Here is a 14,500-nt window from a genome sequence, read left to right as displayed (position 1 = left end):
CCTTTCATTTTTCCCTTGCGAAACAACTGTAGCAAGTGAGTTGGGAAAATATTCCCATAAGTCAACACGATTTTGGGTGGCCAGTTTTTCTCCGTGCTCGTGTCCTCCAATGGCACAAGAAATCTAATCCAAAGTATAAAAGCAATGTTCTGATGAAACTACTGCTTAGAATTAATTCGGTATCGGTAGCAATCGGGCTTTCGGTATGGATATATCAGTGGAACCAGTCGACCAGAGCTCACTAGAGTCTCCCTGTCCGAGTCCGGAGGTAACAAAAATATTAAATATGGATTTTTTAACCATCAACGGTCGGTTCACACCGAAATCCAGCCGATCGTCGGCATGTTCAACTCGAACCGCTAGCGTCTGTGCCAGCCCTACTCCGTCCGAGGCTGACGACAATGAGGACGCAGGAAACGACCAACGGAACCGGGCAACACCGGTGTTCACCTGGAATCCACTGCCCACCACCAGTAGCATAGTGTATGCGAAGCATAAAGATAGTGATGTGAAATTTTTACGGGTGAACAGTGGAATGAAATTGTATGGTATTTCTATAACTCGTAAACATTGTTTGTTTTTCTATTGTAGTATGACGAAGATTCTTCCGATACCGGAAGTTCAGTGGTCAGTGATACTGAAGAGGATGGTAAAGAGGAGCAGCCCAAGGAATTGTATCCCAACTGCGATGTTAATGTTTGGTTGCGATCCTGTGAGAAGGAAATTGTTGAACCCATCGAGGGACTGGTGAAAGGCGAAATACCGGAGTGGTTGAACGGAAGTTTGCTTAGAAATGGTCCGGGTAGCTTGAAAGTAGGGGAAATGACGTTTAATCACTTGTTTGATAGTTCTGCTTTACTGCACAGGTTCGTAAATTTGAGGTTAAGGTTTATTCGACTTTAAACTCGTGTTGTTTTAGATTCAACATTGAAAACGGTAAAGTATCATATCAATGTCGATTCCTGAAATCGGATGCATACAAGAGAAATAAGGCGGCACAGCGGATCGTAGTTACCGAGTTCGGAACTAAGGCGGTGCCCGATCCATGTCATACTATTTTTAATCGGTGAGTGCAGCTATTCAATTCCTTCGAATGAACTTTACACTCTAACCAAAGAAAATTTATCTCAGAATTGCCTCGCTTTTCCGTAAACCTGGTGAAAACAATTCGGACAACGCAATGATTTCTATTTACCCATTTGGTGACGAGTACTTCGCCTTCACCGAGAGTCCCATCATTCACAAGATCAATCCGGAAACATTAAACACCGAATCAAAGCTGAACGTTTCGGACTACGTAGGTATTGTAAATCACACCTCACATCCCCATGTAATGTCAGATGGAACGGTCTACAATCTGGGCTGTTCGGTGACTAAAACGGGTCCTGCATATACGATTCTGTGCTTTCCGAACGGAGAGCACATGTTCGAGGATGCTCACATTGTAGCTTCCGTACCAGCACGCTGGAGATTCCATCCCGGCTATATGCATACCTTCGGAATAACGGAGCATTTCTTCATCATTGTCGAGCAACCACTCAGCATTTCCGTTCCGTCGATGTTAATGAATCAAATGATAAACGAACCGATGGCGGCTTCCTTGAAGTGGTACGACAACGAACAGACCTACATCTATTTGTTGGATCGTGACACCGGAGATTTGAAGCATACCTATCACGCAGAACCGTTCTTCTATTTGCACATCATTAACCAATACGAAAAGGATGATCATGTAGTGCTGGACATTTGCTGCTACAAGGATCCATCCATGCTGAACTGTATGTACATCGACACGATGAAAAATATGCAGCAAAATCCGGATTATGCCAAAATGTTCCGCGGCCGTCCGCTGCGATTCGTCCTACCACTAGACTACCAGGGTGCTCTGAAGCAGGCATCATCCTACTCCTCATTCTCCGTTTCCCGATCACTGTCGTTACTATTCAAAAAGTTATCTGTCAACAGCGAAAATGACGAAAAGACCTACTTTGATGACCGGCTAATATTGAAAAATCTTGTCAAACTCGACAACACCAGCGCCACGGCTTACGTCATGCCGAATGCAACGATATTCTGCAAGCCGGAACGCTTGTGCGATCTCGGCTGTGAAACCCCACGAATCTATTACGAACACCACCTGGGCAGAGAGTATCAATATTTCTACGCAATCAGCTCGGACGTGGATGCCAACAATCCGGGAACGCTCATCAAGGTGGACGTGGTCAACAAGCGCAAGCTGACGTGGTGCGAGGAGAATGTCTATCCCAGCGAGCCGATATTTGTGCCAAGTCCGAACCCGCAGACCGAGGACGACGGCGTGGTGCTGGCCGCAATGGTTTGGGGTCGCGAGGAGGAAAACCGCGTCGGTCTGCTCGTGCTAGATGCAAAATCATTCACAGAAATCGCTAGAGGCGAATTCATGACCCCGGGGCCCGTACCCAAATGTCTGCACGGATGGTTCAGACCAACGGCGAAACAAGATTAATTGAATGATTGATAGCTTTTCCCAGCAACCCGTACCCGTCATTAGTGAGAAGTTCAGTGTGAAAGTAGCAAATAACGACGAATCAATCGATTGCTGCTGCTGACAGCCAGATTGATGTGTGACAACTAGCCTATTAAATATGCATAAAATATTATCACCTAGTCATGTGTGAAAGTTAATACCCAAAAAAGAGCCTGTCGTAGGTAAAATATCTGTGAAATTGCAATACTCTTCACTGTAGAAGAAAAGAAACCCAATTCGTCTAAATTGTGTGAAATGACGGTTACATTGATTAGTTTTGATTCAATCCTTGAGCGGAATGCTTCGTCAATTGTTTATAATATTACTGTACACAACGATTGCCAGGTGTACCTCCGATGGTAGGTGTTGGAACCGGAAAAAAATTTCACCACAGAAAAATACATGTGTTGTTACCCAATTTTCTAGAATACAATTTAAAACGCCACGCAATTCTGGAAGCGGAGAAGATACACGCGACGGGTGGAAATGCCTTTCTGACGGCGAAAGAAACACTGGCGAATGAAATGTTGATCGGTTTGAAGAATCAATCGGTGCACGATGCAACCTACAGCCCGGACACGTACGCTCCTGGGATGCATTTTTTCCGCGCCAAGCCATTCATCGAGGCTAGCGAAGTGTTCAGAATTCTAAAAGCAATGCCCAAAGGGTCGATACTGCATCTGCACAATATTGCGGCCGTCAGTTCGGAGTGGATTGTTAAAAATTTGACCTACCATCCGGAGGCATACATCTGTCAAACCAGCAAAGGGGATTATTTCTTCACCACCAGGTATGGAAGCAAACAGTTGTGGTAAAACTAATTGTAAAACCTAATATTTTTTGTTCAGAACTTCCAAACTTTGCGCCGAAGATGCTCATCACAGCATCCAAAAACTGAGAGTGGAAAACGGAACGGCGGAACTGTTCGACCTGTGGTTGGAATCAATGATCAACCTTAGGCTGCGTGGACCACAACTGATGCACACGGATCTGAACCATATCTGGGACGAATTCGAGCGTATGTTCACCGTGATGAAGGATCTAATTTCGTACAAACCGTTTTTCGAAGCATTCCACACCCGGCTGCTGGAAGAATTCTACGAAGATGGGGTGTTCTACATTGAGCTTCGAATGTCACTATCGAAGCTGTACGATGCTGGTAATCGTGTGTACGACGAAATGGAGGTTGCGAAAATCGTACAACATCTGGTGAACTCTTTCCGTGAAGCGAATCCGGATTTTATTGGAGTAAAGATCATATTTTCGAAGCATCGTGGAATCGATACTGGAACAGCACAGGATCTTTTGAAATCGTTCGTTAAATTGAAGTGAGAAACTAGGTTAGAATTCTCTCATGTGCTAATGTTTAGTCTAACGAACTTACAGCGCCGAAATGCCGAATCTGGTGATTGGATTTGATCTGGTGGGACAGGAGGACGTGAATCAACCTTTAACCAGTTTCTTGGATGAATTACGCAAATTCGAAAAAACTACCCCGTATTTCTTTCACGCGGGAGAAACCAGTTCCGATAATTATTTTTAATTTTGAAAGTTTAACGCATTTCATTACCCACAATGTTTTTATTTCAGATGGCTATGGAAGTGCCGCTGATCTTAACCTGATTGATGCGGTGCTGCTGAACAGTCGTCGTATCGGGCATGGCTATTCGCTGTACAAACATCCGGTACTATGGAAGGCAGTTAAAAGTAAGGGCATTGCTCTCGAAGTGTGTCCACTTTCGAATCAAGTATTACGACTGGTAACCGATCTGCGCAACCATCCGGCAGTGTTCTATGTATCGGAGAGCATTCCCATCGTCGTTTCATGCGATGATCCAGGATTTTGGGACAGTAAGGGTGTAAGCTTCGATTACTACTACGCTTTTATGGCGATCGCTCCCAGTTCCGCAGGTATAGGATTTCTCAAACAAATTGTGTGGGATTCAGTGAGGTACTAACAATGGAATTGTAACATTTCCTATAAATCATCACTTAATTAAATATTAAAGGTATAGCAGCCTAACAGTGAACGAGCGGCAACAATTTTCCGAAATACTGCAAACTAGATGGGATCAATTCGTGGAGGATCTAACAGCCGGCAAATTCTCCGTCACCAACTGTTTGTCGGTTTAAGCACACTGATTTATCCAATTGATCGTTTTTGCTGAATGAAGTTCTGGCAACATATCACAATTTGAGTGTAGCACCTTCTGAAACCATGCACTCCACGTTCCTAGTGAAAGCAATAAAGTAGATAAAACAGCATTAAACATTAGACAATATTTAGTGATCGACATCGGACCGATCGGGGAGGAAAGTCCGAAGTTCCGAAATTCGGTTCAACATCCTGTTACATTCTCGAATGGAAAATTCCCCGAAAATTTGAAAAAAAATTAGCAAGAAGTCATAATTTCGGCGAAAAGTGATGTGGAAAAGCTCATCGGTTTTAATGAATTCCGATTAAAAATATTAATTCCAAGAAAGATGGTCTGATTGAGACTTGCGGCTAACTACGGCAACGGATGTATTCTGGAACACCTAGATATTTTGGCTCACCTGGTTATAGGGTAGGTGTGGGTATATGTGGCCTATTAAGCGGTAGTCTATTACTAAACCACATTCCTAATAGTTAGAGGAAAACGAGAGTAATTTTCATACCAAAAAATGGAAGGCGTGAAAAGACACTTTTAAAGTCATTCAGGCCAATATTTCTGAAAGTTATGGAAAAATTAATTGATCACCAAATTACAACAAAGGATCTAATTACTAATCCTCTAAGTAAATTTCAGTTTGCTCATCAAAATAACAAATCTACAATAGACGAACTACACATGTTGGTGAGGAAAATTGAAAGCTCTATTGCAACTAAAGAAATCGCACTAGCAGCCTTTCTTGATATTGAAGGAGCATTTGATATCACTTCACATTATTCAATTGACAAGACAATGAGAAAGCACGGAGTTAATCACAATATAATCAGTTGGATTCAAGCCTTGCTTGCTAGTCGTGAAATTACTACCCAGCTTGGAGGCATGTCCCAAACAAGGAAAACAACTAAAGGTTGTCCTCAAGGTGGGATACTTTCGCCCTACCGTGGTCGCTAGTCGTTGACGATCTGTAGTAGTAATTCTCACTAGAGGGAAATTTGATAATGTAATCTTAATCTTAAAAATGGATTTCTGTCTGTCTGTCTGTCTGTCGGGATCTTCCTTATAGAATCAAAGACTACTGAACCAATCGACGTGAAAATTTGCATGTAGAGGTTTTTGGGGCCAGGAAACGTTTTAGTGATGGTTGGAGACCCCTCCCCCACTAAAAGGGGGGGGGGGGGGGGGGGTCCATACAAATGAAACACAAATTTCTGCATACCTCGAGAACTAATCAAGCAAATAGAACAAAATTTGGCATGTGGGTGTTTTTGGTGACAAGAATGACCCTCCCACTTCAAGAGGGGGGCTCCTGACGAGTGGAAGGAAGCGAGCGAAGAAGGGCTACCCAGTTAGCACCAACTCGTCTATCAATGTACGAAAATTATCGTAAATATCTCCTAGCAAATTCGAAATCGTATTTAAAGCTGGATAGAGTGGGACCAAGTTGATTTTCTATCGTATATAATGATAATAACTGACATCGTATAGTAGTACGGAGCGACTCGCGCTTAATCGGATATTATCGTATATAAATACTTATATAGTCGAATTCGTTATTCGTAATCACGTATATCGCCTCCAAAATAGTACGGATTGGCTAATTTTGCGCATCAAATACGATTTATTAGCATGTATATCTGTACGTAATGGTGATTTTTATATTTTTTATACATATGAAAATGCTAGCTGAGGACGCTCTTATCCTGAAAACCGACGGGTCGAAATACTCGGAGATTCTGAAGGCTTAATTTAAAGAAGGACGCCACCAAGAAGAATTCCGCATACAAGTCCATAGCGGAAGGAGTGCTCGGGGAAGGAGTGCAGGTACGTGCTCTCACACCAGAAGTGACACTCCAGCTTCAGAATCTGGAAGAGATCACCGAAGTATGCGAGGTCGTACAAGCTCTCAAAGAGCACAGGCGAGGCGGTTCGCCTACCCAAGGGTCCGGTCGGGGCCGAGGTAGCCACCATAGGACTTCCGCTGGCGGACGGAAACGAAGCCCTGAAAGCTGCTGGGTTAAAAGTGGGGTGGTCGGTATGCCCACTGAGCATACTCAAGCAGTCGGAGACATGCTTCCGGTGCTTCGAACACGGACATAAAGCCTGAAACTGCAAGGGGCCAGATAGGAGCCAATTGTGCAGGAGATGTGCTGTGCTGGTGCTGGCCATAAAGCAAGGGATTGCGCGGAGCCTCCTAAGTGCCTTATCTGACCGGGAAACGGGACGCAAAGCACGTAACGGAAGGTTCAAGGTGCCCGACCGGTGTGCCGGCAACTAAGCCACATTCATAGTGCAAGTGACACAACTCAACCTGAACCACTGCAGCACGGCTCAGCAGCTATTACACCAATCAGTTTCTGAGTCAGCAATGGACATTGCCATAATCTCGGACCCATACCGCGTCCCTGCCGGAAACAGCAACTGGGTCTCGGATAATTCCGGGACGGCAGCTATATGGACGACAAGCAGGTTCCCGGTTCAAGAAGTTGTGTCAACTGCAGACGAGGGATTAGCGGTTGCCAAAGTGGGAGGAGTGTTCTACTGCAGCTGTTATGCTCCGCCGATTTGGTCTATCGAACAGTTCACGCGGATGGTAGACCGAGTATCGGTTGTGCTGACTGGTCCAAAGTTGGTGGTTGTGGCGGGCGACTTCAACGCTTGGGCGGTAGAGTGGGGAAGTCAACGCATGAACCATAGGGGTCGGATTCTGCTTGAAGCTCTGGCAAAGCTCAACGTAGATCTGGACAACGTCGGCACCACAAGTACCTTCAGTAGGAACGGTGCAGAGTCTATCATCGACGTGACATTCGGCAGTCGTGGTCTGATAGGAGACTGGAGGGTAGACAATGGCTACACTCACAGTGACCATCAGGCGGTCCGCTATGGCGTCGGTCAGTTAACTCATACTCATACTCATACTCCCGACGTATTTGTGGAAGCAATCCGAAGAGAGTGCGGTGATCGCGGAATGCCTGATCCGAACGCTGATCATTTGGTTGAGGTACTGTTGCGAGCGTGTGACGTTACCATGCCTAGGAAAAGCCGACCGGTTTACTGATGGACAGTTGCGGAACTCCGCGGAGCTAATGTTTGGCATATTATTGGAGGCTTATCGCCTACCAAAAACCAGCTGTATCTCTTCGAAGAAACTTGAGAAATTACGATGAGCAAACAGCACCACCCAAGAGCCTTTCCGGTGGATTGTTGTCAACCGCAAACCAAAGAGGAGTCGGATGGTTTATGTGTCGGTGTTTTTCAAGTGCTGTCTATATACCGGCAGTACAATAGATTATAGAAGATAACTAGGTTCACAGTGACAACATGCTTCTGGCGCTAGTGTACGTTAAATCGTCCACATATACCAACGCCAGAAACAAGTGGTTGTCACTCAAAAACTAGCTATGATGACATGGGTAAGATGGGCAAAGCACAAATCTTTCACACGATTTGGAGAAATGTACTGCTCGAGCCACAGAAGCTGATACCTGAACTAGTTTCGTCGGAATACTATGTTCTAGCATTATTTGCCACAGCTCATTTCATTTGACTGAAGCGTACCGCACCTTAAAGTCCACAAACAGATGATGAGTCTGCAAGTTGGGCAAGTTGATACTTGAACAAGCGCTAAAATGTCTGTCGTAACACTCTACAACTCTAGGTATGGTAATTGGTCGGCTGACAAAGCAATCAGACTATAATAGTATTTTGGAGATACAGTAATTGTACAGCGATTTTGTTAGCCTCATGTTGAATTTTGGGCTGACAAAATCGGGAATATTTTTTAAGACCTAAGACCTTGCAATATCGAAGACTTCTACTAAAAATTAAATTTTAACCCTCAATTGGTCAACCGAAAGCTCAGTTCGGAGGCCGCTTCAACCTCCTGGTGCTTCACGACCCATTGACATCGCGTGCGATGATAAGAAGGCTTTATTGTAAATCAATCTCCAACCAAAACGGTTGATCACCAAATGACTAAATGGAATCGTTCCTGGAGAGACTATGTCTAGGAGCAGAACGTTTGTAGTATTGCCTACGACAAATGAGGAAAATATGGTGAGAAAGTTCTATTTAATTTCGATTTTTATTTAATTCCGCTTTAAATCAAACGCACTTAAAACTTAAACAGTGGAATTTCAAAATATCGTTATATATTGTAATATTGTTACAAAAAATAATTTTTCGGCTACTTTTTCATTTGGCCGTGGGATTTTTGGTAGTTAGTGTATCAATCTATTTTCAGAGATCGAAATAAGGCGCTATATCCTTGGCTTATTGCAGCCTGACTTTTGGCTAAGTGCCATAAGTTCGTCCCCGAGGGTCCGGAGTATCATTTAGCCTTTACTAGCTAAATACTCCCAACGAAAATAAAACTTTATAATCAGAAGCGGTTGGTACGAGACGTCCCCGTTTCTTCTTCCCCTGTTGATTCAGAATTGAATTTATGTATAAATAACTTATTTACACAAGATTCATTTCACAGAATCGTCTTTGCGGCAATACTTCACAGTGGGCCTGGCCGATTTAACATTTGTAATACATCTTAGATGTTTTACAAATGTCAATACTGACAAAAAAATAATTCGAAATACATATTTCTATGATTAGAAATAATTAGAATTATTTCCAGGAATCCTTTATTGTGGCTGTGACGGTATTAATAAGAATAAGAATAAGAATTGGTCAACCGAAAGCTCAATGAACCGGGCACAGCTCACTGGTCCAGAACCTTTTCTGGTACGCATTAGCTTTGAGCGGGAAAACTTGGTCTTAGGTTTATGGAACCTTTGGAAGAGATTCTTAAAATTAAAAGTTCTATCGTCCAGTGGAATTCAAATTTTGATTATTCCTCCTAAAAGTGCAATAAAAATTTTATTTTTCTTCAGATTCAATATAACACATTGATGTGTTCTGCAAAGTTTTACAGCATATTACTACAAGAAATATTGCTGAAGACAGTTACCTTCTATCTCTTTAGCAAAGATAGAAAAATCCTATTTCTAATAAAGGAAAAATCATTAAAATCAGTTTTTCTATTTTAGCTCTTTTTGTAGTTGTTGTATGACTTTTTCCTGTTTTACAAAGTTGTACAAATAATAAAAAATACACAACATTGCTGAATATAGTATACCTCTGTCTTTGCTTGTTTAGGAACTATAGAACTTTTACTATAAAAATACCCCAATTTTGACCCCGAATTACTCGCAAGAAGGCATTATTTTGTTCAAAAACTCTCCCCAGTGAATCAGAACAGTTTCAGGCAGGCTGAAAAGTTTAAAAGTTGATGAAATCGGGGGTAGAAAAAAACGGGAGCTGACAAAATCGGACAATTGTTCGAGTAGGAGCTCTCTCACGAATGGCAACTTTTAGATTTCCGAGTTCATCCGGACTTCAGCATTTGAGGAGGAAGGAACCGGACCACAACTAGACTCTGAAGGCGAAATTTGTCCCGTTTTCGTCCCGATGTCGATCATTTCTAATGCTAGAAACATACTCACGAAATACGGATCGAATATAATCTTATCTAGTTCTTTCATCCTGTAACGCCCCAGCAGTTCAATTTGGGCCCGGCACTGATCGGGCGCCAGCGCCTTCAAATCACTCACATTACCCTCATCCATGCCAAAAATGTAATCAAACCGTTCGAAATCGTCCTTCCCGATCTGCCGGCCGATGTGGTTCGAATCCAGTCCGTTCTCTCGCAAAATCGCCAAGCAGCGATCCTCCGGGGGGTAACCAACATTCCAGTCGGCAATCGCTGCACTGTCAACAACCCAGTCGAGTGCTTCTCTGGCTACCATATCCTTCAGAACGGCTTCTGCCATCGGCGAACGGCACGAGTTTCCTACGGTGGTGGGTGAGATAACAAACCAGAATGAGTCAGCCGGCAGCAGCTGGCGGCGGAGCCGACTTCTGCGGGGTGTTAGATTACCAATGCACACAAAAAGAACCTTCATTTCGGATGTGGCACGAGCAACAACACACAGCTGTCCGCCGTGATTGTGAATGGAAACTGTCGGTCGGTGTCGCAATCGGAAAAGAATTTTTTTGCTTGCAGTTGTTTGCGCTTGCGACGTGAGTCGCCAATCGTACAGAGACACCGTGGTGCTGCCTTATTGACGTTCACTTGATAACTTGGAATTTTATATTAGTTTAATTTTTGCGATTTATTACCTCATATTTGAAGAAACTTGTGTTTTATTGAACAATCGTAACCAAAAATTGGCTCCGTTCACTGAGGAGACTCATCAAAATCAGTCGTAAATGAATTCACTTTACGGATGTATTAAGCAAAAAGTGACATCAGACGAAAATATTTTACAACCTGCACTCGGGTTCGATGTGTTGGTACGGGGAATCACCGCGCAACCACATCAGGAATGTTCATCCGAGGTGCGTTCACAGAGGTTGAGTTTTATCTGTATGTAAAGTCCAGTCCCGTACCCTACCCGCTAAGAAGGGTGGTGGAAGGTGATCTATTTTTGGTTGTGTTTCTTAACGCTTAAAATACGAGCCGGGCCGTGCAATGTCGAGGTTTGTTTATTGTTTTGAGAATTGCTGAGGGTCGATACTTCGGTTTGCTCTCAGTCAGTTCACTACCCCGGTGTACGTACGCTAGAGGAGCGGCCGTTTTGTGCAACGGATAAAAGCCATCGCATTCATCAGCTTCGGCGAGATCTCCTTGATCAGAAGGGAACAGAAAAAGGTGTGTGATCGACTCGCGTGTGTATGGATGCATCATTCCAACAGGTGGGGAATACCTACCTGAACGCGAATCATGCTTCGAGCAAAGTCGGTTAATCAGTAGTGAGCAAACGAATACCTGAGGTGGTGACAGTGACCTACGGGCGGATCACGTAGTCGCGGAATAATTGGATATAATTCTAAAAATATGAACTGACAGTGCACGCAACACAAAACAGAAGGTAAAGTGAAACCGATGGTGTCGAAATTCGGTGATGGGAGCTGGGAAATTAGCGAAAATTATCGATTTGAAAATTTGTCATAGTCACAGTTATGAGATTAACGCCATTTCACCAATTACCACTACAAGTTTGAAGTTGACTCGTTGGCCAAGCCAACGATCGAAGGGAGCGAGAGGGCAGGCAGCGAGGCGACAGGCTGAGATCTCACTTTAGTAGTGCGATTAACTCTCAACTCTCCACCACCACCTCACACACAGCACAGGCACAGTGTAAACAGCACGATCGGAATGACTGTTAAGCCACCGATCGGAGTCGAAGTCGAAGTCGGAGCTCGGAGCATGATAGAAGAAGAAGTGAGGGTTGGTTGGCTGAGTTTCGGTTCGCCCCTGCTGATCGTTGAGAGTTGAGCTTCTCAGAAGGAGAAGGAAACTCGTTTGAAACCGTAGCATAGATAGTTTAGTTTGCGCGTTCGGCTGTGTCAGATGTAAAACGTGTTGAGCTCCGTTCATTCGGTCGTCCAGCTTTTGAGCCTGCTGCAGTCTGGGGCTCCGGGAGTGCCTGTTTGTAGGGGAGTGTTATGCTGCCATATATGAAAAGAAAAAAGAAAACAAAAATAAAGCCCGCAAGAAGAAACAAAAATACACAAGCGAGGGCTCGAATGTTGGCGTACTGCTGAGATGAATCAACAGCAACAAGCGAGTGCTGACGGGATTCGGTGCGTATACGGTTACTCTACGGTTTCTTTTCACCTCTCTTGTGTTTGCTACCTTCCCAAGCCCAATCATCCAAAGCTATAACGACGGCGGCAACGACGACGACGACGATGACGACGACAACCGACTTGAACTGTGTGTGATGTGGTTTGGTATTACCTGTTAGCTAGTGGCAAGTGACACGTTTTAAAAAAATCTCCCATTAGCGTATTAGATTTGAATCATAAAATAAATTCCAATCGACTAGATTCGTCAACCAAGTGCAGACAGTGCAATTTCACCAGAAGGAATCGAACGAAGCTAGGTATTTGCGCAACATCGCAAGATTGTGCTTTTCTAATTTAACTCACTGGAGTCAATCGTACGTGAAAGCAGGATACATCGCACCCGAAATGAGACAAAGGATACTCGAAATTGCGTGCCTAAAATACTCCTTAGTGTATTGTAAAGAACAGTTTTCGAAGGATGTTTGAAACCAAAACTATGTAGTACGGCAAGCCTGCGACGAAAAGAAACACAATAAGAAGAAAAAGTTTAACGTGAAAGATATTAAATAGGCCAGTGACTTTGTTAAACACCAGCGTAACATGTACAGTCACATCGATACCAGTTTGAAAGGAATACTTCAGGCTTGCACAGAGTGAAAAAAGGTACGTTTTAGTATTCATATGTGTTCACAAGAGCCACCAGAGGAGTCAAGAGAGTGAAATAATTACAGTAGATGTGTATATCTTAAAAAAAGGGGAAAAGAAAACCAACACCACAGCACGCGATGTGGCTTCCAAGATGAGAGTTGTTATTTTCCCGTCTTTTTCACTCGCGAGCTTCGGAACGGACCAGCCAACCAAGCAGATCGCGACCGATCCAAACGAAGCTGGGCTGAAATGAATGGGCTCTAGCTAGCGTATATTTACTATCAAGAGATCCATGACCCCGACCTATGGAGCTTAAAACCATAGTAAAAACCTCCTTACCTAAGACAAGGTCGCTGAATTAATCAGCTTATCAAAGCGTGAAGTGCGAAACAATTCTCTATCTGGTTCATCACTTTTTCACGGTCACGATCGACGCGGTCGGAGGGCTACGGTTTGTGAACCGTTGCTTGTAGGAGGCTACGGTCTGCTAGAATCGCCATCGTTACCATCTCCTAGACGACGACGGTTGCACGCACGTATAACCAAAAATTGACCGGGTGGGTAGTAAACGAGCCACCATCGGGCGTCGCTACAATAATAATTTTGTATATTCAACTTCAAACGTAACCGTCATCTAAAATACAATAAACGAAATTGAATAAGAGGGAAATGGACTGCACAGCGCATCAAGCAAAAATGTGTTACTGTTGCTTTTTTCACTCTCTTTCGGCGGTGCGATTATTGTTATTGTTATTATGGTCATGTTTGTGTATCTCCATGCACAAATACGCGCATGCGGTGTGCAATTAGGTGATTATTTTTCGAAAATTAGATAAAATCGCCGCCACAATCAACCTGCTGCTTTGCACGAGCTTGCCGTGTTGCCGAGGGGTTTCAAATTAAGTGAGTTTGATTTGAGCAATAAATAGTGGAATGACGTGTTAATTTTACACTTTACGCCCAATTGTAATGCTTATTGCGATGAACTGGTTCCGAGGGGAAGGGAGTAGAGAGCATGCATCGGCACCTGCCACAGGGATCGATCGTGCGACATCACCGTTTCGGTGATTTAGCTAATTGGGGAGTAGGTTTGAAATTGTTGATTAGTTGTTGGCAAAATTTGAGGGCAATAGTGTGCCGATTGTGCACCCATGATCGTCAGGTTAACGCGCTGGATCGCTTGATGTATCGGTTAGAAATTAATCTTTACGTAAAGTCATTTACGGATAACTGAATCTTTTTTTGTTGTAGGACAACGTCTTACCGCAGGATATCATTCCAAACTTTGGATTTAGACGAGCGTCACGCCAGTTCTGAATGGTTTTGTATGCCACTCGATTCATGCAATGTATGATTAGTATAATATTGTTTTTCAATTGATAAATAGTGAAATTAATGGAAAGGTCAAATTTCCTTATACATTTTTAGTGTAAATGCATCGTTACACTGCACAGACGATAATTAAATACACATCTCAGCAATTGGAACTTCGACTACATATTTCGGTTTACGAAAAAAAAGTGACAGGGTTTCCCCCTTCCAACAGGACGAAGATTATTTTCCTCGCTTG

At 43.5% G+C, this 14,500-nt stretch overlaps 4 protein-coding genes across 5 annotated transcripts in view; 3 read left to right on the top strand and 1 right to left on the bottom strand.

Annotated features, from left to right (window-relative positions):
* Positions 1 to 205: 205 nt before the first annotated feature.
* On the top strand, positions 206 to 2,485 carry LOC128733802 (carotenoid isomerooxygenase). The gene is made up of 4 exons (XM_053827611.1): positions 206 to 523; positions 592 to 866; positions 920 to 1,066; positions 1,132 to 2,485. The coding sequence occupies exons 1-4, from the start codon at positions 206 to 208 to the stop codon at positions 2,483 to 2,485; spliced, it is 2,094 nt and encodes a 697-aa protein (XP_053683586.1).
* A 319-nt stretch (positions 2,486 to 2,804) lies between these two features.
* Positions 2,805 to 4,721, top strand: LOC128733786 (adenosine deaminase 2-like). The gene is made up of 6 exons (XM_053827585.1): positions 2,805 to 2,865; positions 2,933 to 3,296; positions 3,355 to 3,834; positions 3,893 to 4,029; positions 4,097 to 4,457; positions 4,516 to 4,721. Exons 1-6 carry the CDS (start codon positions 2,805 to 2,807, stop codon positions 4,637 to 4,639), a joined length of 1,527 nt encoding a protein of 508 aa, XP_053683560.1. The 3' UTR covers positions 4,640 to 4,721.
* On the bottom strand, positions 4,103 to 10,970 carry LOC128732645 (low molecular weight phosphotyrosine protein phosphatase 1). 2 transcript variants are annotated; one of them, XM_053825940.1, is made up of 4 exons: positions 10,831 to 10,970; positions 10,608 to 10,768; positions 10,155 to 10,501; positions 4,103 to 4,739 (listed from the first exon to the last, which is right to left on the bottom strand). In XM_053825940.1, the coding sequence occupies exons 1-4, from the start codon at positions 10,833 to 10,835 to the stop codon at positions 4,650 to 4,652; spliced, it is 603 nt and encodes a 200-aa protein (XP_053681915.1). In that variant the 5' UTR covers positions 10,836 to 10,970; the 3' UTR covers positions 4,103 to 4,649. The 2 variants fall into 2 exon arrangements, with proteins under 2 accessions (XP_053681915.1, XP_053681916.1); XM_053825941.1 differs by lacking the exon at positions 10,831 to 10,970 and having other exon boundaries at positions 10,589 to 10,822.
* LOC128733725 (uncharacterized) overlaps positions 10,931 to 14,500 on the top strand; it is a 34,580-nt gene continuing 31,010 nt past the window's right edge. The window contains exon 1 of the mRNA XM_053827496.1: positions 10,931 to 11,049. Coding sequence (XP_053683471.1) covers positions 10,997 to 11,049 — 53 coding nt within the window. The 5' untranslated portion in view covers positions 10,931 to 10,996. The remainder of the gene's footprint in view (positions 11,050 to 14,500) is intronic.

The sequence above is a fragment of the Sabethes cyaneus genome, chromosome 1 (assembly GCF_943734655.1).
Source record: "Sabethes cyaneus chromosome 1, idSabCyanKW18_F2, whole genome shotgun sequence".
Taxonomy (NCBI): domain Eukaryota; kingdom Metazoa; phylum Arthropoda; class Insecta; order Diptera; family Culicidae; genus Sabethes; species Sabethes cyaneus.
The sequence above is the reverse complement of the archived record's forward strand: the minus strand, read 5'-3'. Positions and strand labels throughout refer to the sequence as shown.

Bases quoted from the DNA above. Each gene is read 5' to 3' on its own strand.
- LOC128733802 (XM_053827611.1), top strand. From the start codon at position 206: ATGGATATATCAGTGGAACCAGTCGACCAGAGCTCACTAGAGTCTCCC. The intron at 524-591 runs GTGAACAGTGGA...TTTCTATTGTAG, and splicing joins GTGATGTGAAATTTTTACGG to TATGACGAAGATTCTTCCGA. The intron at 867-919 runs GTTCGTAAATTT...GTGTTGTTTTAG, and splicing joins AGTTCTGCTTTACTGCACAG to ATTCAACATTGAAAACGGTA.
- LOC128733786 (XM_053827585.1), top strand. From the start codon at position 2,805: ATGCTTCGTCAATTGTTTATAATATTACTGTACACAACGATTGCCAGG. The intron at 3,835-3,892 runs GTGAGAAACTAG...ACGAACTTACAG, and splicing joins AAATCGTTCGTTAAATTGAA to CGCCGAAATGCCGAATCTGG. The intron at 4,030-4,096 runs GTTCCGATAATT...TTTTTATTTCAG, and splicing joins CTTTCACGCGGGAGAAACCA to ATGGCTATGGAAGTGCCGCT.
- LOC128732645 (XM_053825940.1), bottom strand. The intron at 10,502-10,607 runs GTTCTTTTTGTG...CCACCACCGTAG, and splicing joins GTGCCACATCCGAAATGAAG to GAAACTCGTGCCGTTCGCCG. The intron at 4,740-10,154 runs GTGAGTATGTTT...TGCTTTCACTAG, and splicing joins TTATATTCGATCCGTATTTC to GAACGTGGAGTGCATGGTTT.